The sequence below is a fragment of the Kogia breviceps genome, chromosome 6 (assembly GCF_026419965.1).
Source record: "Kogia breviceps isolate mKogBre1 chromosome 6, mKogBre1 haplotype 1, whole genome shotgun sequence".
Classification (NCBI taxonomy): Eukaryota; Metazoa; Chordata; class Mammalia; order Artiodactyla; family Physeteridae; genus Kogia; species Kogia breviceps.
The window spans coordinates 53738484-53761941 of record NC_081315.1 but is presented as its reverse complement, the minus strand read 5'-3'; the positions used below and the strand labels follow the sequence as shown (position 1 = coordinate 53761941).

The window sequence follows — 23458 nt, the reverse complement described above, 5'->3', positions numbered from 1 at the left end:
AGTGACAAATGCAATTTCAACTTTCCTCTGAAGTACAAAGATCTACTGATAGGATCAATGATTGAATGACCGAGCAATATCAACTCATTAGTTGTATTCCATGTCCAAATGCTTTCCCCTAAAGCACAAGATTCTGGTCTCCAAGACCCATCTGTTCCTAATTTCTCCTCTGCCTATACTTCCGTGAAAATGAAGCTCACACTCACACCACACTGGTAGAAGGTACCCTCACTCTACAATATTCATTCCTCTTCTCATTGCAAATACAGCAACAGTTGAAAACAATGCACTTTCTTGCTTCTTTATACTACCACCAACTTTGTGATAAAAAAAGTAAGTCTCCAAATCATAAAATTTCATTTTATGTGAGAAAGAGGATAATAAAGATATTAAAAAACAGACATGTACTTTAAATGCCATAATTTTAAAAATGTGAGTTGTTTTTAAAATTATTATTTGTGATGTCAGTTTTAACAAACTGTTTATCACAAAACATTTCCAGCATTAAACTCTTCAAAATGCTATTTTAAAAATAAATAAAACAAGAGATACACAAAAATCAAAACATTTCCAGTCAGCTTCAATATTCCAGGTAACGGCAGAACCATCAAATTGTCACAGGAATTTTCTAGATTAGATTCTTCCTTTTGTGAATGTTTTTTATAGAGAATATTTTAATTTTAATTATTTATTTATAACCTGTTGTGCTTCAAAACAAAACTTAGAGCTGCAATTAAATCAATATAAAAGTCACTCAATAAAACTGAAATTTTCGGGCTTCCCTGGTGGCGCAGTGGTTGAGAGTCTGCCTGCCAATGCAGGGGACACGGGTTCATGCCCCGGTCCGGGAAGATCCCACATGCCGCGGAGCGGCTGGGCCCGTGAGCCATGGCCGCTGAGCCTGCGCGTCCGGAGCCTGTGCTCCGCAATGGGAGAGGCCACAACGGTGAGAGGCCCGCGTATGGCAAAAAAAAAAAAAAAAAACCAACAAAAAACCCTGAAATTTTCATTTGGTTCTGTTTAATGACTAAACACTCATTAAAAAAACTACATGGAATGGTTCCAAAATATTGCAAAGTTTGCTAACAGTAAGCTCTCTCCCGGCCAACCATTAATTTTAATATTAAGTCAGAAAACCCGATTTCCAGAAATGAAGTGGCTGAGTTAGAATTCAGTTTATACACTTCTCTTAGTCCACCTTTTCCATGACAACATGTTTTATGTTATTCTGAAAGTGCAGCTGAGAACAATGAATTAGAAGCTCCCTTATCTACTAATTTCTCTTAATACTAAAATGACTGGGGTGGGCTGGGAGAGACCTAGTTTTACCAGCCCAATGCTTAGCAACTCTTTCCCCACACCTTCATTTTCCATACCTCATGGAAATTAACTTCTCCCTTAGACTACACCAAATCATGAAATTTATTCAAAACAAGGACAATGATACAGAGGAGAGACACTCTGCAAGAAACTCTGGTAAATGCAAGAGAGTATAAATAAAACACAGTGCCTTTCCTATTGCTATATAATGGGATTAATATCCTACCTTGAATAATTATTCTCACATCTAACTATCAGTATCATATAACAAAAGAGTAGATTGGTCTTTTAAGCAGTAAAAGTAATATTGAACCTTATTTTTATGAATGATCATTTACAGGCTGGACACCAACTCATGTACCAAGCAAACACTTCATGATATGCGATGTCAGAGTATCATATCGTAGTCTATCCTCCTAATTCTGACAAGTCACCATGTCAAAAGCACGTTCCTTGATGTACTCAATAATCTACAAGTTTGCTGATTCACTGGAAACATTCAGTTGTTTTACCATAGTGTTATCATAGCGTTATTACCAAACCCTCTCAATCAGAATAGATGTGTGTGGAACAAGCAAGGCAGCTTGGCATCTGCAGCCTACAGTAACTGCTGACATCTTTTCAACAGGTCTGCAAACCTGCCCAATTGGATAAAAAGTGTCATTATGAAATGGCTGTGGCATATGAACTTGAGAAAAGAAGAAATAAGAAGAGGGATTAAAAAAAAAAAATAAAGGTGACAGGAGGTGGAATAAAGGTGAGTGAGGCAGGTAAGAGAGAGCAGCAGCCAGGCGGCCCCTGCATTACCATTATCAGGGTTGGTAAACATCCTACTTGCACTGGAGACTGTCTTCCCAATGTCAGCCAGGGATCGAAGGTTGGATTTCTTGGTTTGATGCCGATGCTTCCGGAGCAAAGTATAGGTCACTTTATCCTTAAGGTCAGGTTTCAATAGGCCTGTCTCAATCTGATGGTCAACAATCATCTCTGATACAAAAACAAAGCACAACAAAAGCAAAAAATGAAACTCAGTCACAAGACCACAAAGTTCATGTTTTACTGTAATTTTATGGATGTCATCCTCAAATTTAATATCAATATATTTATCTTCCAAATTTCGAACTTTCCACTATCTGTGAAGGTAAAGATACAGGGTACAGTGCTATTGGCATTAAAGAGAGAGTTATAAATATTCTGGTATTAATTACATGTTTAGAGAGGAAGAACCGTCTTGTAAATTTTTTTCAACCCCAGTTAGTAGTAAATTCACATTAATCACATTCTTCTCTTAGTAACACAATAAGTAATTTATATTTTCCAATTGTTTTGTTTAAAAGTAAGATTAGAAATTTTCATGTACTCTATCATAGCAACTGTGCCAGAAATATAAATGATATGAAAAAATCCTGAAGAGAATATCAAAATTTAACATCACGACATTACTGATTTTTAAATCTGTTTTCCCAAATTCTTCTGTAATGTTATATTTTCTTTATAATAGGACAAAGTAAAGAAAAATAATACCATACCAGGTTATTTGAACACCAATTAATCCAATGAAAGAAAGATTAAAGTATAAAATTATGCCTCAGTCCTTTCTAAGAAGGGAGGTTTATTCTTGTTTAGATCCAACTAAAGCCTTTCCAATATATTCTATTAGTCATTTTAAAGTATAACCTGATCAGAATTTTCTAGAAATGTTAATATATTAGTCTTACTAAAAAAAAAAAAAAAAAAAACCACTAAAATTTCTATTAGCTCTAAGTCACTTTCTTATACTATTTACAAAAATAAACTCAAAATAGGTTAAAGATGTATATGAAAGACCTGAAACGGTAAAACTCATGGCAAAAACATAGGCAGTATACTCTTTTGACATGTCTTAGCAATATTTTTTTAGCTCTGTCTCCTCAGGCAAAGGCAACAAAAGCAAAAATAAACAAATGGAACTACATCAAACTAAAAAGCTTTTGCACACCAAAGGAAACTATCAACAAAACAAAAAGACAACCTACTGAATGGGAAAAGATATCTGAAAATGATACATCCAATAAGGGGTTAACATCTAAAATACATAAAGAACTCACACATCTCAATATCAAAAAAACAAACAATCCTATTTTTAAGTGAGCAGAGGATCTGAATAGACATTTTCCAAAGAAGACATACTGATGGCCAATAGACACACGAAAAGATGTTCAACATTACTAATCGTCAGAGAAATGCAAATCAAAACCACAATGAAATATCACTTCACACCTGTCAGAATGGCTGTTATCAAAAAGACAACAAATATCAAGTATTGGTGAGGATGTGGAGGAAAGGGAAACCTCCTACACTGTGGGGGTCAATTGGTACAGCCACTGTGGAAAACAGTACTGGAGTTTCCTAAAAAGATTAAAAATAGAACCACCACACAATCCAGCAATTCCATTTCTAGGTGTTTAGCTAAAGAAAACAAAAACACTAATTCAAAAAGATAATATGCACCCCTATATTCATTGAAGCATTATTTACAACAGCCAAGATATGGAAACAACCTAAGTTCCCACTGATAGATGAATGGATAAAGAAGATGTGATATATACATATGTGTGTGTGTGTGTGTGTGTGTGTGTGTGCGTGTGTGTAATGGAGTATTACTCAGCCATAAAAAAGAACAAAATCTTGCCTTTTGTAACAACATGGATGGATCTGGGGGTATTACACTAAGTGAAATAAGTCAGAGAGAGAAAGACAAATACCAAATGATTTCACTTATGTGTGTAATCTACAAAACAAAATGAAGAAACAAAACTGAAACAGACCCAAAGATACAGAGAACAAACTAGTGGTTGCCAGAGGGGAGGAGGTGAGGGTGGTGGGTGAAATGGATGCAGGGGATTAAGGGATATAAACTTGCAGTTATAAGATAAATAAGTCATGGGATGTAATGCACAGCATAGGGAATATCATCAATAATATTGTAATAACTTTGTATGGTGACATAATTACTAGACATCATGATGATCAATTCATAATGTATAATAATGCCAATTAACTATGTTGTATACCTGAAACCAATATAATATTGTATATGTCAATTATACTTCAATAAAAAATAATAAAATAGAATAGTCTTAGAAAAATCTTTCCACCAAAATTTCTATGAGCTCTTTTTTTCAGAATGGTTCTCTAAGTAGAAAGGATGACTGTGCTTCACAGAAATTTCTCCATGGGTGGGTCTGCTGAAGGACATGTTTTACTCTAACAAAAAACAAGAAGTCCTCTTTCTCACAAATCAGCATGTCAGCAGTATGACATAAGAGTCTCCTCTAACGTCACACCACAGGTTGACATATCCACTGTCCAGAATGGAGCACAGGACAAAATATCACAGAATCTGTGCAAGATGCAATGGCAGGGGACTTCCCTGGTGGCACAGTGGTTAAGAATCTGCCTGCCAATTCAGGGGACACGGGTTCCAGCCCTGGTCCGGGAAGATCCCACATGCCACGGAGCAACTAAGCCCGTGTGCCACAACTACTGAGCCCGTGTGCTGCAACCAGAGAAAGCCCGGGTGCAGCAATGAAGACCCAATGCAGCGAAAACTAACTAAATAATAATAATAATAATAAAGATGCAATGGCAGGACAACACCTCACTGTCTGCAGATAGAGCTTTGTCCCTGGCAGAGAACTAGAACAATAGCCCCCAGGCCCATCCGTTCAGGCGCACGGCTGCATCAACACACGTCAATATTTTCCTCTTGTGCAAAATCCTCCACATACAAAAGTGGAGAAGAGAACAAAAGCTCTTCTTTTGCAAAAGTCTGAAAGAAAATTGATGGATACTGATAGGATAACAGCATCTCCCAAACATTCCCATCTCTTCGTAAAGTGAAGTTACAGATGTTCAAGGGGCTTTGCTTGGGCATGACTGCACCTCTCATTAGTCCATCTGTCTAACAAGCAGTCATGGAACTGGTCTCACAGCCAGAAGCTGACGATTCACACAGTGTACAATCAACTACCTGGGAGCCAAGTAGAGGCTGAATCCAGGATTTTCCATCACATGCCTTACACAGATGCTATAAATGTCACATAACACTGGACCACTTGGTAGAGAGCCTGGGCAAAGCAGGAAGAGTTTCTCCCATAGGAATGTTTTGGTTTGAGAGTGGCCTTTAGCTCTGAGTATTTTTAACTACACAAACCTTACTCAGTAAAACTCTCAGAACAGATCCTGTAATTATACTTAACCCTCTGTTCCACAGTAAAATAATTAAGTGCTACTGAATACAACCTATTTTCCCTTTAAGTCTTAATCAAAGTGGAAAGTCCATTTTGCAGAAGAACCATGAAAATAAATAGCTCTGGCATATCTGCTGCAAGTGTTATCAAACTCCTACTCTAATTCCAGGGTTGTGGATTAAAGTGTTTCTTATCTACCCTTCCTGGCAGGGTCTCCCTCTATTCTTGACCTCCCCTGTAATCTTAAACCAATGCATATATATGCACAGCCGGCCCTCTGTTACTAATGTCTGGAAATCACCAATTAGAACAGGTTATAACATCTGTGTGGCTTATGCCCTTCATTAGGTTTCCATAAAAATGGCCCACAGGGATCTCTTTAAGCACAAACTACAAAACCCTTCAAGGAAAGTGGAGGCAGTAACATTTCATAGCTACACTAAAATTAAGCCTTCAGTGTTCAAAATCCCACAGACGTTACCCAATTGGGAGAGAAAGTGCCAGCTCAAGATGATCACAGAGCTGAAAGGAAGCTCAGGAAGCATCAGGTTCAAACTCTTGTTATACAGATGAGAAAAGAGCTCGAAAGGGGAGATGCTCACAGATACAGCCTAATTAAAGGCAACCCCCCCACACCAATTAAAACAGTTTTCTGATTCACAGTTTAGATCTTTTTCCGTACCATATGATACTTCTCTTTCTCTAAGAAGGAAACTCTAGACCAAAAAAAAACAAAAACAAAAACTTGAAGAGAAGATGGTCATGCAACCCCCCAAAAAAGGTCAAAGGTAACATTTTTATTTTTTTAACATCTTTATTGGAGTATAATTGCTTTACAATGGTGTGTTAGTTTCTGCTTTATAACAAAGTTAATCAGCTACACGTATACATGTATCCCCATATCTCCTCCCTCTTGCGTCTCCCTCCCACCCTCCCTATCCCACCCGTCTAGGTGGTCACAGAGCACCGAGCTGATCTCCCTGTGCTATGCGGCCGCTTCCTACTAGCTATCTATTTTACATTTGGTAGCATATATAAGTCCATTCTTAAAAGAAACACAAAAGGCCCAAGAAATATTCAACTTCAAGACTAACAGACAATTTAAACAAATTTATACAAATTTCACCAATTTTATGTTAATCTATCAAAGTGGCAAAATTTAAAAGACCAGTCTCCGGTGACGTGAATGTTGTATGCAGTAGACAAGGCCATATACTGAGGACGAGAGTAACAAACAGGACAACCTTTCTTGAAGGCCACTTGGCCAATACAAAACAAAGCCCTTCAAAATGTTCAAACCCTTTGAATATTTCACCATAAGAAACCTATAATCAGGAAATAAGCAATTTCACAAAAGTGTAACAAAAATGTTCATTTCTTTTCGATAAAAACTTGAAGGCAACTTAAATGCCCAGTTATAGATTATTAGCTATTTTGCAGCCATTAAAATGATGTTTATACTTATATTTAATAACATGGAAACATTCATATTATGTTTTTAAGTTAGAAAGGGCAGATTGGAGGGTTATAGTATGATCCCAGTCTGTAAAATAAATTTCATGTGTGTAAACAGAGATGTACCGAAAAACTGCTGGGAGTATAGTTCTGAAAGATGAGATCAGTGGTATTTTGACTTCTGCGTGGTATATTTTTCTGCATTACTAGAAATGAACATGTTTTAGTTTTGTGATAAAAAAATAAATATATTACCATTTTGAAAATATAAAAGGTGTTGAAAGCAAGAAACAACATGACTCATATATCTGCCAACATGCACAGCCCAGGAATGCCTTTAAATATAAGAATGAGAGCTCCAAAAATAGAGCTACATTTTCCTAATCCATTTCCCATCATAATAAAATACCTGAAATGGCTTATAATTGTTTTTTAACTAAGGAGGGGAGAGGAATTTTCATGTACTTGGCTTCATAAGTGAACGATACTTTAAATGTAAAACTGTAAGATGACAGCAATAATAAAGTTATTAAAATGAGCTATAAAAATGATGTTTTATCCTTTAAATAACACACATTCTCTATTAGGGTTCAGAAGGGAATCTTCATGAAGAAAACTAGGAGAGGTCCTGAGGAGAATCAGAATGAGGCTGAATTTTTACACAAGTGTGGGAAGTGACACCCACTTAGGTAGGGGCCCCTGCTCACAGGCCCCCATGTGGCAGTGGCTTCACACCTGCAAAGGGAGGGTGCCCCTCGGAGGCCACTGAGGAGGAACAGCAAATGGACTGCAAAAAGGGAAAGAAATTCCAGAAAAGGAATTGCTCTTGTTTGGTGGATATAATCACACTCATCATGACTTTTTTTTTTTTTTTTTTGCAGTACTGCAGTACACAGGCCTCTCACTGTTGTGGCCTCTCCTGCTGCGGAGCACAGGCTCCGGACGCGCAGGCTCAGCAGCCATGGCTCTCGGGCCCAGCCGCTCCGCAGCATGTGGGATCTTCCTGGACCGGGGCACGAACCCATGTCCCCTGCATTGGCAGGCGGACTCTCAACCACTGCGCCACCAGGGAAGCCCATCATGACTTCTTTTTCTCCTTGTTTGTCGAGATAAAAGTCGGGTGAAGGGGAAATGCATCTTAAGACTTAGCTGCATGTAATTCTCAAGTCTGAATAACACCACCATTCAGGAAACAACAAATCCACTGCATCCTCTGCTATAAAAAGATTTTTTAATAATCAAGTAATGACAGTAACTCAAGTTATCATGCCATTTTATCACTCGAAATCAGGGCAGTTCTTTTTTTTTCTTTCATGTTTTTTAACCTGCTGTGAGGATTTGACTCTTTCAGAGGATTTTTAAGTATTTCTTTTCAGCCACTTACACTCTCTGACATGTTCTTCTCCCCACTCCTCCAAATCTAGTCCATTTTTTTTAAAAAATTTCTTTGTTTTGCTTGTGATGTGTGTTATTTGCCTCTGAATTGTTTCTCTGTGTTATCAGCTCCAGAACGACAGCACTGGCTCTCTGCCTGCTTGCCTCATGGATGGTAGAGCAAACACAGTACTGAGTGATGACACCTCAAAGTGACCTAGTGGTGTCCAATTTTAAAACTTAATGACATTATTAAAGCAAACGTGTGGAGGTTAGAGGAAAAAAGCCACAGCTGATAATAAAAAGTAACGGAAAATTAAACTGAGAATGTAAAATGTTTGATGAACCTTTCTTAAATGTAGTAAATACCAGAACCTCTCTCTTTGGCCATTAGCTAATGAGGCTCCAGTGTAATGCGGGACTCTGTCTTCTACTACATGGAAAGGGTCAGTCAGTTACTGAAGACCAGAAACGCCTTAAGATGGCTCTTTCTGGTGCTGAAGACCTCGAAGACAATCTTACAGAAAAGCCCAAGTATATAATTCAACTTTAACGTTCATCACCCTTCTTAACCAGCCAGCTCCAGGCACAGCAAAGAAGCTGTGAGGGGGCTTCCCTGGTGGCGCAGTGGTTGAGAGTCCACCTGCCGATGCAGGGGATGCAGGTTCGTGCCCCAGTCCGGGAGGATCCCACATGCCGCGGAGCGGCTGGGCCCGTGAGCCATGGCCGCTGAGCCTGCGCTTCCGGAGCCTGTGCTCCACGACGGGAGAGGCCACAAAAGTGAGAGGCCCGAGTACCGCAAAAAAAAAAAAAAAAAAAAAAAGAAGCTGTGAGGTTTTTTTCTAGCTCCATCTACTACACCTTTCAGAATTTTTCGCCTGCTCATGAAGTCCCTGAGCATCTCTTGACCTGACTCAGTCTACACTCAGCCCCTGCTAAGTGACACGTAGAAGGATCTGGATAAACTCATTCATACTGGGATAGTCATCAAAGTAAGTACAATTACACCTGAGATCCTCAATCAATTCTAACAACACCCTGAGAGGTCTACCTTCATCCACTTTTTACGGATAAGAAACAGAGACTGTGAATAAGTTAAGCAACGTGACTTGTCTGTGGTCCCACGTGCTAGTAGGGGTAGACTTTAATTAACCCCGCCCCCCACTTTAAATCCACCATTATTTCTACAACACCACTCTGCATCTCATGGAATGAATATATGACCTGTGCCAAAGAGTATGTATATTTTAATAGAAAACAAACTCTGGGTTCAGTGAAATGAATCTCCAAACAGTGGAAGTTTAGGAAGTAACCATGGTCTATGGTAGGACTTTTTTTTCAATACAGGAAACTTCCCAATGAACCTTAAACCACAACACACAGATTGCTATCCATTGCCCAGTCACAAGTTTAATTCCCATTTTGCTTTGCACTTAGGCACTTCTGACTTCTAACTTCAGACATCTTTGCTCTAGATTAGTTCTTAAAGCCTAAAGATTGCAAATCTCACTCAGAAACTGGACTGATTTTTGCTAACCATGATACTTTTTTGGATAACAATCTCTCTTGCAGCTTTAACAAATGAAGAAAAGTCAGTGAAACAAATAGCCTGGAAAACCATTCGTTCCCTTTGCTTCTCTCTGTCTTCGTAGATGGGCTTCATCTTCCCTGCATACAATAATCTAACAGCTCTCCTCATATATCAGATGTCCTTTTTCAGTCTCACCTGCCTTGTCAAATACAAAAAATTCTACATAAAGCAGTATTTCCAACATTATCTTCTCACTACTTATGCGGACATGGATTTGTAACTTAGCCCATTTACAAAGTGGTAGATTTGCAAACCTAATTTCAGGGCCTAGAATAGTGTCTGGCTCATTGTAGAAGGCCATGTACCATTGCTGAATAAATGCATAAACTAATTCATTCTGTCCACCCAGCATCTTCACATTAATCTTTCTCCCTTCTCTACTTGTGCCTTAAGCACTTCAGATGCAAGGAAAGTGTGGAGCTGCTTTGTAAATCTAACTAACAAGCTCTCTGAAGAAGAAACAGATATGTATAGGTCAGCAAGATATATGCCTGATTTGAGAACTGATCTTCTCTTCCAATACAAATACTATAGCCTTCCCATTGTCCATAAAGACACAGATGCCATAGACAAGCCCTCTGCCTACAGATATTCAAAGAAATTTTGAGATTACACAGGAATTTTACACTGGTCATCAGGGCCACGATCCACATCCTCTCATCACAACCCCAAAGTAGGCCCACTGCAGGCCCCTTAAGAAAGTGCAGTCATCCCTAAAGGTCCAGTGGTCACCGAGTTATGGAATTTTCCTAGGAATAATAAGCAGAGCCCCTGCACCTCTCCTTAAGGAAAACATGATCTTTAGCACACCAACCTGAATGACAATAAGGCAGCTTAGGCCAGTCTCTTGCTAGAAAATGAAAACAATAACCTCTCTTTGGAATGTAGCGACGTGTGCTCAAGGTGTTCAATATGGTGAGTTGACATTCACTACACAACACTAATTACAAAGATGCCAAAGCTGCTCTGCACCATGAGGTTCAGTGACTTGTCCGGGGTTGTACAAATGATCCTCGGCACCAACATGACCTGACTCAGTCATTAATCCATAACGTTCTGCTGGCTCCTTGCCCCACCCAATTTGCTCTACCTACAGCTAAAGGAGCTTGACTTTCACCTACAAAATCAGCCCAACTGAGGGACTAGACCTAGACCAGTTTCCTTCTTACAGAATATTCAAACTGTATTTTACAGATGGCAAAACTGAGGCCCAGAGAAGCTCAGCCCAATGTCTAAGGTCAAGGAGATCTAGAAATCTAGTGTCCAGACTTCCAGTCCAGTATGACCAAGGATGAAGGGGGAGGGTTCTATTTAAATATTAATCTTATGCTAATAAGTAGAGGAATGCAAATCTGTACATATAAACATGGTAATTTTTAATGTAACATAAAAGTGAAAAGCAGAAGAGAGAGGACTGAGAACCAAAACTGGATGGAAATACACCAAAATGTTAACAATGGCTATGTCCAGATGGAAGTATCATGGATGATTTTTAATTTTTTTCTCAATATTTGTCTGTATTTTCCAAATTTTTGCAATAACCCTTACTAGTTTTATAATATAAAAAAGAGAGAGAATAAATGTTATAGAATATTCAGCTCTGCTTACACTAGAAGTCATCTGCATTGAAAGAGACTCATGGAGAGGTAGGTAGAGCAGAAAACAATGATAGGAACTTAAGACAACATACTTACCCACCAACTGCGGGAGAGAAGAAGCCTCCCTGTCCAGCATGATGGATCCTTTCTCCATACAAGTCCTCAGCTCAAATAAGCTATGAAGGGACAAGGTGGCCACGTGGGGCTTGCTCCATCTCTCCCCACCCTGTTCTACTTTTTCTTCAAACTTAATCCACCTAGAAACATGAGATTAGTGAAGAACCATTAAAAGTGTTCTCATCACCTCTGGAAATAGCAACACCAACCCCCCAGATCCACGCCCACCAGCACTTCCAAAATGTCTCCTTTTGTGGAGTCTTAAAAGCTTATTCTATCATTAACTGCATTACCTTTATAAATACACCAAACAGACTCACTAGGCCGCTCCTCCCCCTGATGTTAGAGAGAAAGAAAACAAACCAAAAGGAGCCAACGCCTCCTTGGTTTTATATCTGTCTATATGTAACCATGAAATCCTTAAGAATGACTATTGAACCAAATTTTTCAACTAATGTAGGAAAAATATGCATTTCAAATTCTCCATGTGGGTAGAGACTACAGTTTGTAAAAAAACCACCACTGTGAGAATTCTGTTGTGACTTCACAAGGCACGTTTATATAAGGTAAAATATCAGTATGAACCAATACTGATCTTAAATATTTGAAAATATGGTGTGTGAAGTGGTCAGACAAATAAAATTCCCCTTTCATGCTTAAAGAGTGCCAGCATGTGTTGCTGTATCTTACTTTAATACATCTCTCTCAGCTGACACATGTTCCCCTCTCATTGAGATGCTAATAGCTTTACCCCTCACGTTTGGCTCCACATGTGTTTAAAAATACACAAGCTCAGTGAACAATGCATATACTCTGATAATAACAGATCTCTTATTAACCTTAGTAATGGAACAAAAAACCCTCTCTTATAGTTTCTTCTTTCTAAGATTTGTAGACATTTTGATAACTTAGCAATATATAGGAAGGAAAAAAGTTTAATGGAAATGAGAGCGAAACACATTTGACAGTCTATATCCCACATATTATACATACTGACTCTTCCTACACTGTTAAAGGAAAACAGGAAAGCATCATCATTTTGCTATTCATCATGACCCAAAGAAAAATGCCGCTTTCTATCACTTCAAACCTCTGAAAGATATTGAACAAGATAAAGAGCGGGTTAAAAATTGTTTTCCTACATTCTTCACGCAAAGGTTTAATGATTGAAAAATGTTTTCCTAGAAAAAGCTAAACACTCACCCAACTCATTAAAGATGAGAACAAAGGGCAGAGATCAGAGAAAGCTCTACATAAGTATTATTTATAGACGGCTCACCACCCCCAGAGGAAGAAAAAAACACATTAGTAGAACCATGAGTGAAAATAGATCAACAGATCAGCCACAATGTCAAAGACAATTCAGAATTTTAATCAAGCCCAACACTCATGTGATTCATAAGTATATGAGCCATATCCCCAAACTCCTTCCCTCTCCCCGCCAGGAAACTTCCACGCTTCAATGGCAACCTTAGCCCCATCTTCACCCTCCACTTTAAGACCCTCCTCCTTTCCCCTGTATCCCCAAAAATGTAGGGAGTAGAGATTTTTACATGTTTTCCTCACATTAAAAAGCCAACACCAAAGAAGTTCTAAAACTTCAGAACTGGACCTTGTTTATTCTACAAAAGTGGTTGTGAAACATTCTGAGAGACAGACCTTTAATATTCTTGTGTGTGTGTGCGTGTGTGTGTTAATTAGTAGTTCTTCACCTTGGTTGGTATTAGAACCACAGAAATAGAAGGAAGTGAGAGAAAAATGACAACTTTATATTACATTCTTATAGAATTCTATGGATTTGCCAAAACAATAAGAGGTAATTGGGTTATTTTGAGAGTAATCATTTTATGGAGTATATTACGTTGGCTAACTTTAGGCATATTATCTTTTCAGGCTTACTCACAGAACTTCTAACCATGTTGACTGGGAGCTAGTATATGAATCATATTTACATCTGATGTTACAGTTTTTTGCTCAAGATGAGACTCTAGAAGATTCCATAGTATATGAAACCTAGTTAGGGTTACATATAATTATGTTATCGATAAAGAGTATAGTGACCTTGTTTTTATTGCTAAGAGTATTCTTATTAGCTGAGGGATAGAATCTTTAGTCACAGAATTTAAGTCCAAGATGAATGACAAGGGCCAGCTAGAAACTCAGTAAATGGGAGTGTTCTATACATACAGCCTTCACTTCCCTCTTATCCTTCCTAAATGATAACCAGTTGCCCTTCTACCAGTCACCATAAATCTGTATGGCCAAATCCATTTTGTAAAAGAAAACTAAGCCTCACTTACATATGGTACGTGACAGTAGCTCTTTTCTGCTATCATCTTCAACTGTCCAGACAATATAAGTTTAATAAAATGTTCTTTAAGAAAAGAAAAGAAGAACAAAACCATTGCATTCTTCTGTGACCAATCTCCTCTCCACAGGTTATCTTAAATATGACTTTGAACAAGTTTTTAAAGTACATTTAGAAATAATAAATCCCAACTAGCTTGGATTTAGGGAATAGTATTACTCACCCTCCTGGATTATACCAGCCAAGATTAGGTCAAGCTTTAACCATAATGGAATGGGAATGTAGTCTCGAAACTAGCCAGTTCCTTAGAATCTACATTCCTAAGAGACAAGTATTGTCTCATAGCTCAGTTTAAGCATCTATTTCACTTTGAGTTCAGTAAATATTATATGTTGAGGTGATGTCATGTCATAGTAGAGCTAATTGCATAAGGTAACTCTGGGATAATGACTATTAAATTCCTTTAAAATACATTGCTCTAATTGCTCAAAGAATATACACTTTTACACAGAACGTAATGATTTGCCCAGTTAAACAGACTGTTTGCAGGCAGTTTCATTCCAGAAACTACACATGCTATGTCTATCCTCCTCACATACCAAGGACAAATTTGGAAAAAACTGAAAACGACTCAGTTCAAATCAGAACCCATTAAAGAAAAGGCTAAGGCAAAGGTACCAAAGTTCAGGCTATTGGAGTGTCAATGAATTTGTAAAGGTGCTTTAGAACCATGTAATTACATTTAAAAAAAAGACATTTTTACTGTAAAATGTACTAAAAGCTACTATCTACCCTTCATAATAACTATGAATAACCATGTATTTGCAATAAGTTTCCTACTTTTCCTTTTGTCTTAGTACTTGACATGTTATAGGATAATTAATTTCAGAAGCTGGCTTTTTAAATGCTGGCAATTACAAAACTGTTGTAACCTTGAAGGAAGAGTTTATTAGGTGAAGTTTATTTATTCCAAGGTCTTTGAAGAATAATGATAAAGTACATTGCGGTTTAACCCACTTTGAGTGACTGCCAACCAAACAGCATTTCACTCATTTGTTGAAGAAATAGAAAGCCCACTGGGAAACACTGAATTTTGCAACTTTCCGATCATATGATTAAATATACTTAAGAAAAGAAAAGACCTCTAACTTTAAAACATGCCAGTTTTACAATGGAAAATAGATATGACCTTTGCCTTGGAATATAATCCAACTACGTAAAGCTATTTTAAAGCAATAATAAATTTCCAGCTAACTAATAAGTGCCTCATCGCACATAAAAGAAGCCAATGCTAGTGTGTATCTGGGATAAATGACGTTTTTAAGGAGAATTCTTAAATTTCTAGATCAACTGTGAAAGTTATTGCAAAACAGTGTAGTAACCACATATAATTACATAGATGATTAAATTCCTTATTCTTCAGACTTTTTCTTACAGAAAAAGTAAACTTCGTCTAAAATGGAATTTTCCAGAGCCATCCAGTAGAGGAGAGATAGAGGGGTCAGGGCAGATTGGGAACAGAGAGGGTCCTATGCAAAGCCCCAGGGTAAGTGCAAGTGGCTGTGTTTGATGGCCAGGCCCCGAAGTCATGTTCTCCAGAGGGAGGCAGGGTCACTCCTGGTGTTCCACTAGAACTGAAACATCAGTACCCTTTTCCTTTGTTGGCTTGTTGGGTTTATTGAAACTTGTGATGTCTTTCCTTTTTACCTAGGTTTGGCCGTAAAATTTGAATCGCAGAGAAGAGGGGAAGTGATCTTTAACATATATTCTTATAACAGTGATAAATTCCAACATGGCCCATCTGAATATTCGCTGAGGGAAAACTGAAAGCCAAAAACCATGTTTGCAGACATCACTGACTCAAAGAAATACAGCGTTTGGAGTGGAAGTGATAGCCCTTCTTCCTGGCTTTGGGCCATCACCAAAGCTGGACCATGACTTATTCTTCTACCAGTCTTCTTCATGAATCCATTAGCTAACGCCTTGCCACCTAGAAATTGTTAATGAGAAGCACAGGCTCATTCACTAATACCAAATATTCCATTATAACTACTGCTACACCACTGAATGTCAGCATTCTAATGACCTAACACTGAGGATACTCCTTTGAAAAAGAATATTCTCTGCATTCCACTGATTATATACATTTCTCAGGTCTGATCATTCTACTCTTGGGAGAGTCAGTGAAAATTCAAAGTTCTGACTTTCAGGAAAGGGAACAGCAGGAAAAAGATGTGAATAAAGAGGGTGGTAGAATTGGCTTCAAACTTCATGTAAATACAGATTTCCGTTGTTTATAGTTTTACATGACTACTGTGCTTTGTGAGACTTCAATGGGGATATTTTTCCTACCACTGAAACCAGTTTTCTTATTTTTTAAGACACACAGCTAACCTGAACTTCCTGAAGTAAGACTAAAACTGCAGTAATGCTGAGACTCAATGTATGATATTCTTGGTCAAAATCAAATCATTAGTCAACTGAAAAAAGTATAGAACATTAAAAGGGAGAGTACTAAAGAGGGTACTATTGTGTTCTATAATACAACAGTGGGGTGTAGGCTCACGGTAGAAACTACACTGAGCTGGAGAAGTCTGGTGGGCTAGTTCTCTATGGAATAAAATAGTCCATTTAATTGGAGTTTTCACAAAAAGCAAATAATTCTCCATTTTATGTTAGCCAAAAGAATATTCATGTTGCATTTTCATATGTAAAATGAGTTCCCTCTAAGCACTAAACTTTTATTAGTCTGGTAGGTTTGAGAGCTTTTTGTGGGGGAAAAAAAGCCCTCTCAGGTCTGGAAACTGGACATCATAAATGGCAGTCAGAAATTACTGCAAAGAAACATTTAGAAGCAGAGTTACGTTGCAGGAAGTAAAAATCACTGACAATTTGAATCATTTCTGGAGGCACAACCACCTCCAAACTTTCCAACAGAATTTAGGTAGAGCAGTAAACTAAGAATCAAGGTTCTACTTCTCGATTCTTTCATTCTATAAGCACGTATTTCTCGATTGTGGACTGTGTGCCAGGTAGTTGTAGACACTAGGAATATAGTGGTGAACAAAACAACCAAAAATTCCTCCCCTCATGGAGCTTTAATTTTATTGGGAAGAGACAATAACAAGATATGTTAATATGCTAACTGCTGATAAGTGCTAAAGACAACTAGAATGGAGGATGAGGGATAAGAAGGTTTGGGGAAAGTTTCTATTTTAGACAGGGCAGTCACTGAGAAGGTCATATTTGAAAAAAGACCTGAAGGAGGCGAGGAAATGAGCCAGGGAGGTGACTGTGGAGTACAGCAGGAAGAGCATTTCAAGGGCAAACCGCATTTGAACAGCAAGTACAAAGGCTCTGACACAGGAGTATGACCAGGCCAGTGAGGCTTGAGCAAAGCGAACCAGGGGGAGAGAAGTAAGAGATGAGGAGATGAGGTCAGAGATCATAGTGTATAGTTCATGAGGGAGGCAAGGGCAGGTGCAGGGAGATGGACTAATTAGGAAGCATTTGCAGTAATCTAGATGAGAAAGGATGGAGGCTTGGACCAGGGTTGTGGCAGCACTGAATGTGAGCTATGATGAGATTCTGAATATCTGAATAACGCTGAGGGTAAACTAAATAGGATGTGCCAGTGGGTCAAGTAAGGGGTGTAGAGAAAGACAGGAGTCAAGGAAGACTCCAATCTTTCTGGATTGAGCAACTAAAAAAATGGAGTTGTTCACTGCGGTGGGGAACTCGGTAGGATGAGATCTGAGGTGGGTAGATGAGAAGCTCAGTTTCTGACATGTTATTTTGAGATGCCTACTACCCAACCAAATATTTGTTTTCAATCAAACGAGGCAAGGAGTCTGGGCTAGAGAGCTAAACACAGATGGCATCAGCATATTGATGAATTAGTTGGAAACATCAAACTAAGGTCCTCTCTTGGGCTTTATCAATGGTGTGCTGGGTAACTTGGGTCTGTTATTGAGCTGTCCATCAGTCAGAAAGAGATGGATTATCACCGAACTCCAGCTTTGATCACGTAATATTTCTAAGGAAGTATTATATTTAGAACAGCAGATTCTAAGGCAATGAGTTCTCAACTAATCACACTCAGCAAATGTTACTGAGCACCTATTACATACCAAGCGCTGCAGAGCACTGGGAATATAGTAATGAAAGACAGACACGGTGGTCTCTCCCTCTAGACAAATTAGTGTAATGAGGCAGACAAAATGAAAACAATACTATCACATATATGATTAATTAATTAATAGTAATTATGGCAAATCCTATATAGGAGAAGTTATAGAAGGTAGACTATTTGTGAGTATGTTTCTTCCTGGACAACTTCCCCCAATACATGGTGTATCCCACTGTACTTCCTCTCCAGCTGTACATACAGTCTCTCAGGGACCAATGACATCACCAAAATGACACATATGTTCCTAAGGAAATAGTCAGTCTTTAAAGATGGTAAAGTATTCATGACCATCTTAACATTTAAGAATCTTAAATGAAAATACTATGTCCATCTCATTCAATGTTGGACTACCTATACAATGAGCTGTGATCTCTTCACATTTCTGGGGCCAGGGGTCACATAAAATAAAGTGTAGTCTGCATTTGGCTGAAAGAGAAAACAGAATGCTACACCTGAATTCTACTCTATATAGGTACTCACACAGAATTTTAAGATGAAAGTAAGAATCAAAGGAACTCTTCTAGTCACAGCTGACTACACAATTATACACACAGGGATGGAACTTTAGAGTTATAAAATACGCATGATGTTAGAGAGGATGCAACCCAGTATGACTCTCATTTGACAGTATAGAAAACACAAGCTCAGGAAGACTACATGACTATATAACTTGCCCAAAGTTAAACAGCTAGTTAGCAGCAAAGCCAAGACTAAACCAAAATCTCCCCAACACTTAACTCATGCTGCACCAGTGTAATTCTCACTCTGTTTTTGTTCTATTAGAAAGAAGGAAAAGAAAGAATGAAATGGAGATACTGGTACAAGTTTTCACTTTGAGAGCCTTCTTTTGGAGAATGTTTTATGAACTAAAAGTATACTTTATGAAGGACTTTTAATATCCAGGTTATTGGTGCTGAGAGGGGAATAAGAGACAATTACTATATCATGGAAAGTGGCCCCAAAAGAATAAAGAATGAAGAGCTTCAAGAGGCAGGCTTAGGGCTTCCCTGGTGGCGCAGTGGTTAAGAGTCCGCCTGCTGATGCAGGCGACGCGGGTTCGTGCCCCAGTCTGGGAGGATCCCACGTGCCGCGGAGTGGCTGGGCCCGTGAGCCATGGCCGCTGAGCCTGTGCGTCCGGAGCCTGCGCTCCACAACGGGAGAGGCCACAACAGTGAGAGGCCCGCGTACCGCAAAAAAAAAAAAAGGGGGCAGCCTTAGAGATGGAGGAGCAGAAATGAGTTACTGCCCACTTCTGTATTCCCAGTACCTAAAAAGGTGCCTGATGTGTACTATGCATTCAGAACATATTTGTTGAATTTAACTGATCTGAATTAAATTACAGACTATAAAAGGCATATGTTAACGTTATTTTGCTTGTGAAAGTCCAATACACTGAATCCCCATATAATGATGACAATGAGAGACCAATAACTGCATTATATCAATGTCTTTATGGTACACAATTTTTATATGTTATAGAAGATTTAGTGTGGCATATATAACTAATTATACATGCAGAAAGACAGTAAGAAAAGCTCTTATTGTGAGATTAATGAAACTTTAGATATTTGTGCAGTGCTTAACAATTTACAAAGCATTTCCATATATATACCTGTATGTATGTATACAAATATCCATGATATAATTCGATATCTAGTAGAACATTATATTTTACATATTATATATCTTATATCACCTACATATATATTATATGTAATAGACATTATTATCCACTTTTTATTGATGATGAAATCAAAGTTCTGAGAAACTGTTATGCAGCCTGCAGGTGACAAAAGTCTGAAATGGAACTCAGGTCTCTAACACTTCCAATTCAAGTGAACCTTCTACTCGCTTTCACTGGATATTTAAAAGATGACAGGTTTTCACTTGGAATAATGGCAAGTTTGTGTGTAACAGTCATTGTCTTTGCAACCTCCCTCCTAACAGGGAATGGGTAATAAGTCAGAAATGGTTTCACAAGATACCTTGGCATGTGGAGACTGTGAACACATATCGCTAGGCTATCATGTTTAGGTGCTGGAGTTTCTCTCTTTTAAATATTTTACTATTAAATAGCATACAAATGGAGATTTACTTCTAATTCCTTATAAAGGTTAAAATTGTAACAATGCAGATCAATGGCTTCAGCAGGGAAATAAAGGGTGTCCTGCATCCATGTCAATGTCAAAGAGTCGAAAAAGAATCCTTTGACTCCTTAACCCAGCCAACCTCACGCTCATCAATCATTTGGGCTAGAGAAAGGAGCTCACAGACAAGAATCCTGCCCTGCCCTTGTTTCCCCACGTCAGTCCTACATAGTCAGCTATGGCTCACCTCGCTGTCTCCTTCCACTCCATCTCCTGACCGTCCACAGCCAGCAGCTCATCCAGTTCCGTGAAGAGCTGAGGGGGTGCTGGACTGTCATCCTCCTCGCCCAAGATGAATCGGATGCGTTCTGCGGCGGGAGAGACTGCAGAAGTGAAAATACTGTGGTTAAACATTGGCTGGACAACCCTGAGGAAAGTGTAACTCCGAGCTCTTCCTCTGTCCCCAAAGCTGATGGGCTTCCCTTCCACATTTTCAGCAGACATCTTCCTTGCTGAGCCTTCCTTGTCCCCAACCTAAAGACAAACAGGAATCCAAGGCCTTCTCTAGTCCTTTAGTTCTGAACTGTGTCTCAGCTCTCCACCACTCTCCAGAAGGACAGCGCTCCAGTTCTGTGTGGCCAGTGGCAAAGAACCTTTAGTCCTCTGATGAGCTCGGGCCCAACCACATGACCTTCCCTCCTTCCCCACTGATGACCCATCCAAAAGTATAAGACAGAAACCAGCTTGAGCCAATCACTTTTTCTACAACAGTGGGAGGGGGCAACAGAGCACCCCAGTGCTGGGTTTCCCCCAGGCCCCCGCCTCCCTCTGTCCAATGCCCAAAGCAGCCCACGCCCTCGCAGGCTCCTCACTGCCCATAATTGCCTAACTGCAAAGATGATGAAGGAATATTTAACACGATGGAGCCTCTTCTTTACATAATGGCAGTACCCAAAAATGTTTAGTCACACTTCAATGCACTTGAAAAACAAGCCCAAGTAAAATATTGTACACGAGGGGAAAAAATATTTCCAACACACTCAAGCACATAATTGAATGCCCTACTAGCTCCTTCTGACCCCATCTCCTAAAAATCATGTAATGAAAAATTAACTAGAATTTCCCCCAGGTTGTGGGCTATTTTCTCTTTCTTTAAAAAAAACGGAAAGCATTTGGAAACTGATGGTTATATTACAAAACTAATATACTAATAAATATACTAATATACATAATAAATATACTAATAAACTAAGATACTCCTTATAATCCATGGGTAAAACCATGGAATATACATGGAATATACATGTGACTGCAGTCCGAGTACACAGATTTATTCATATGCAGAACTTTGTAGAAATATATGTACTCAACCTAAAAAAACAAAAAACTTCCTACCATCTGAAAACCAATATAATCAGGACAGAATAAAATTCTATAGATCAAAATATATTTACTACAAATAAATCCATGAAAAATATTCAACCTACCTAGTAATCAAAACTAACTATTAAAATAAAATATATGTTTTACCTATAAAAATGGCAAAAACTTTAAAGAGTGACCATCTCAATGCTGGCAAGGGTTTAGGACACGTGTACCAGCACCTTCCAATTTATGTCGCTGGTGGGAGCCTAAATGGGAAAATCTCTCTGAAAAGGTATGGAAATGTTTTTAAAGTGTATCTATCCTGTGAGTCAGCAATTCTACCACTAGCAAGATGTTCATTCTAAATAAATAACAGTTGTTATCACAAAGTCTTAACTACAGAGGTGACCACTACAGCATAGTTTATAATTGAGAGAAACAGAAAAAGCTTAAATGTCCAAAAAGGAGGATTGGTTAAATAAACTATATTACAACCACTCAATCAAATACCACATAGTCATAAAACATGAAGATGAGATTATTGTTTTTTGACATATATATCATATAATATTAATTGAAAGAAATAAAATTACAAAATCATATGCATAAAGCAATCCCATCTTGGTAAAGAAAAAATTACACATATATCCATAAAATAGTCTGGAAATGAGAGAGCCCTCATTTTGCATGGTTCTAATGATGTGAATTTCAGCTACCACAGTTTGGTTAAAGAACACTAGTCGCGGGCTTCCCTGGTGGCGCAGTGGTTGAGAATCTGCCTGCCGATGCAGGGGACACGGGTTCGTGCCCCGGTCTGGGAAGATCCCACATGCCGCAGAGCGGCTGGGCCCGTGAGCCATGGCCGCTGAGCCTGTGCGTCCAGAGCCTGTGCTCCGCAATGGGAGAGGCCACAACAGTGAGAGGCCCGCATACCGGAAAAAAAAAAAAACACTAGTCGCCCAACAACACAGCTCAGATTTCAGCTGGATGGTAAATTAGCTGTGAGTAATTGCATAAAATACAATTACTGTATTTTATGTACTGTATTTTGCGTATATATACATAACATATATGCATCATGATCGTGACCAATCATAGTGCTCCTTTCGAACTCTGCCAGTGATTGGGCACTACACATTTGTTATCCAGTTCACGCACAGACAGCAAAGTATGTAGCTGTGCTGCCTTCTTGTCTTCCAATGATAAATTCATATGACACAAATAATCAAAAGAGGAAGCTAGCCAACAAAGATGAAAGTACAGCACAGAAACAAAAAGTACTAACACTGGAAGTGAAATCTGTGTCAAATACGAATGGCATTACAGAAGACCTAGCTGATTATGGGAATGTAGATAATGCTGCCGTTCCCCATTTGAGAGACTCTAGATGTACAGAGGAACTTAGTGAAGGTGAACTCATTAACATAAATAGTAAGGCAAGTGGTTGTAACAAAATGCTAACGATGTCCCAGAAGAAGTGATGCTGGCAAAAAAATTTCATGTTAAAGGAACCCTCAGAGACATTCCCTAACACGGAAAGTGCAAACGATAAAATGTTGGAAGCTGATCCAGACTTAGAGAGGAGAATGACAATTGCTCTGGGAATAGAAAAGATGCTCACTCCATTTCATGAACTGTACTGTAGGAAAAAGGCAAACTACTTCCAATAAAATTTTACAAAGAAATCAAACACTTTAATCTCAATGTTTCTAATGTTTTAAATTAGCAAATACTAAATAAATAACTAGTTTTACTATTTTTTTCACTCCCCTATACCTTTATAGCCAACAATAAGAGAGATTTTAATGATTTGGCAAATATT

The 23458-nt window shown here is 38.6% G+C and overlaps 1 protein-coding gene across 6 annotated transcripts in view; it reads right to left on the bottom strand.

Moving 5' to 3' along the window:
- The window catches only part of SLC4A4 (solute carrier family 4 member 4), a 354105-nt gene that overhangs the window by 194462 nt on the left and 136185 nt on the right, over positions 1-23458 (bottom strand). For 4 of the 6 annotated variants that reach the window (XM_067035812.1, XM_059067191.2, XM_059067198.2 and 1 more), the window contains exons 4-6: positions 20519-20654; positions 11667-11827; positions 2128-2307 (exon numbers count right to left, since the gene is read on the bottom strand). In XM_067035812.1, coding sequence (XP_066891913.1) covers positions 2128-2307; positions 11667-11827; positions 20519-20654 — 477 coding nt within the window. The remainder of the gene's footprint in view (positions 1-2127; positions 2308-11666; positions 11828-20518; positions 20655-23458) is intronic. The other 2 variants (XM_059067193.2, XM_067035811.1) reach the window with 1 other exon arrangement.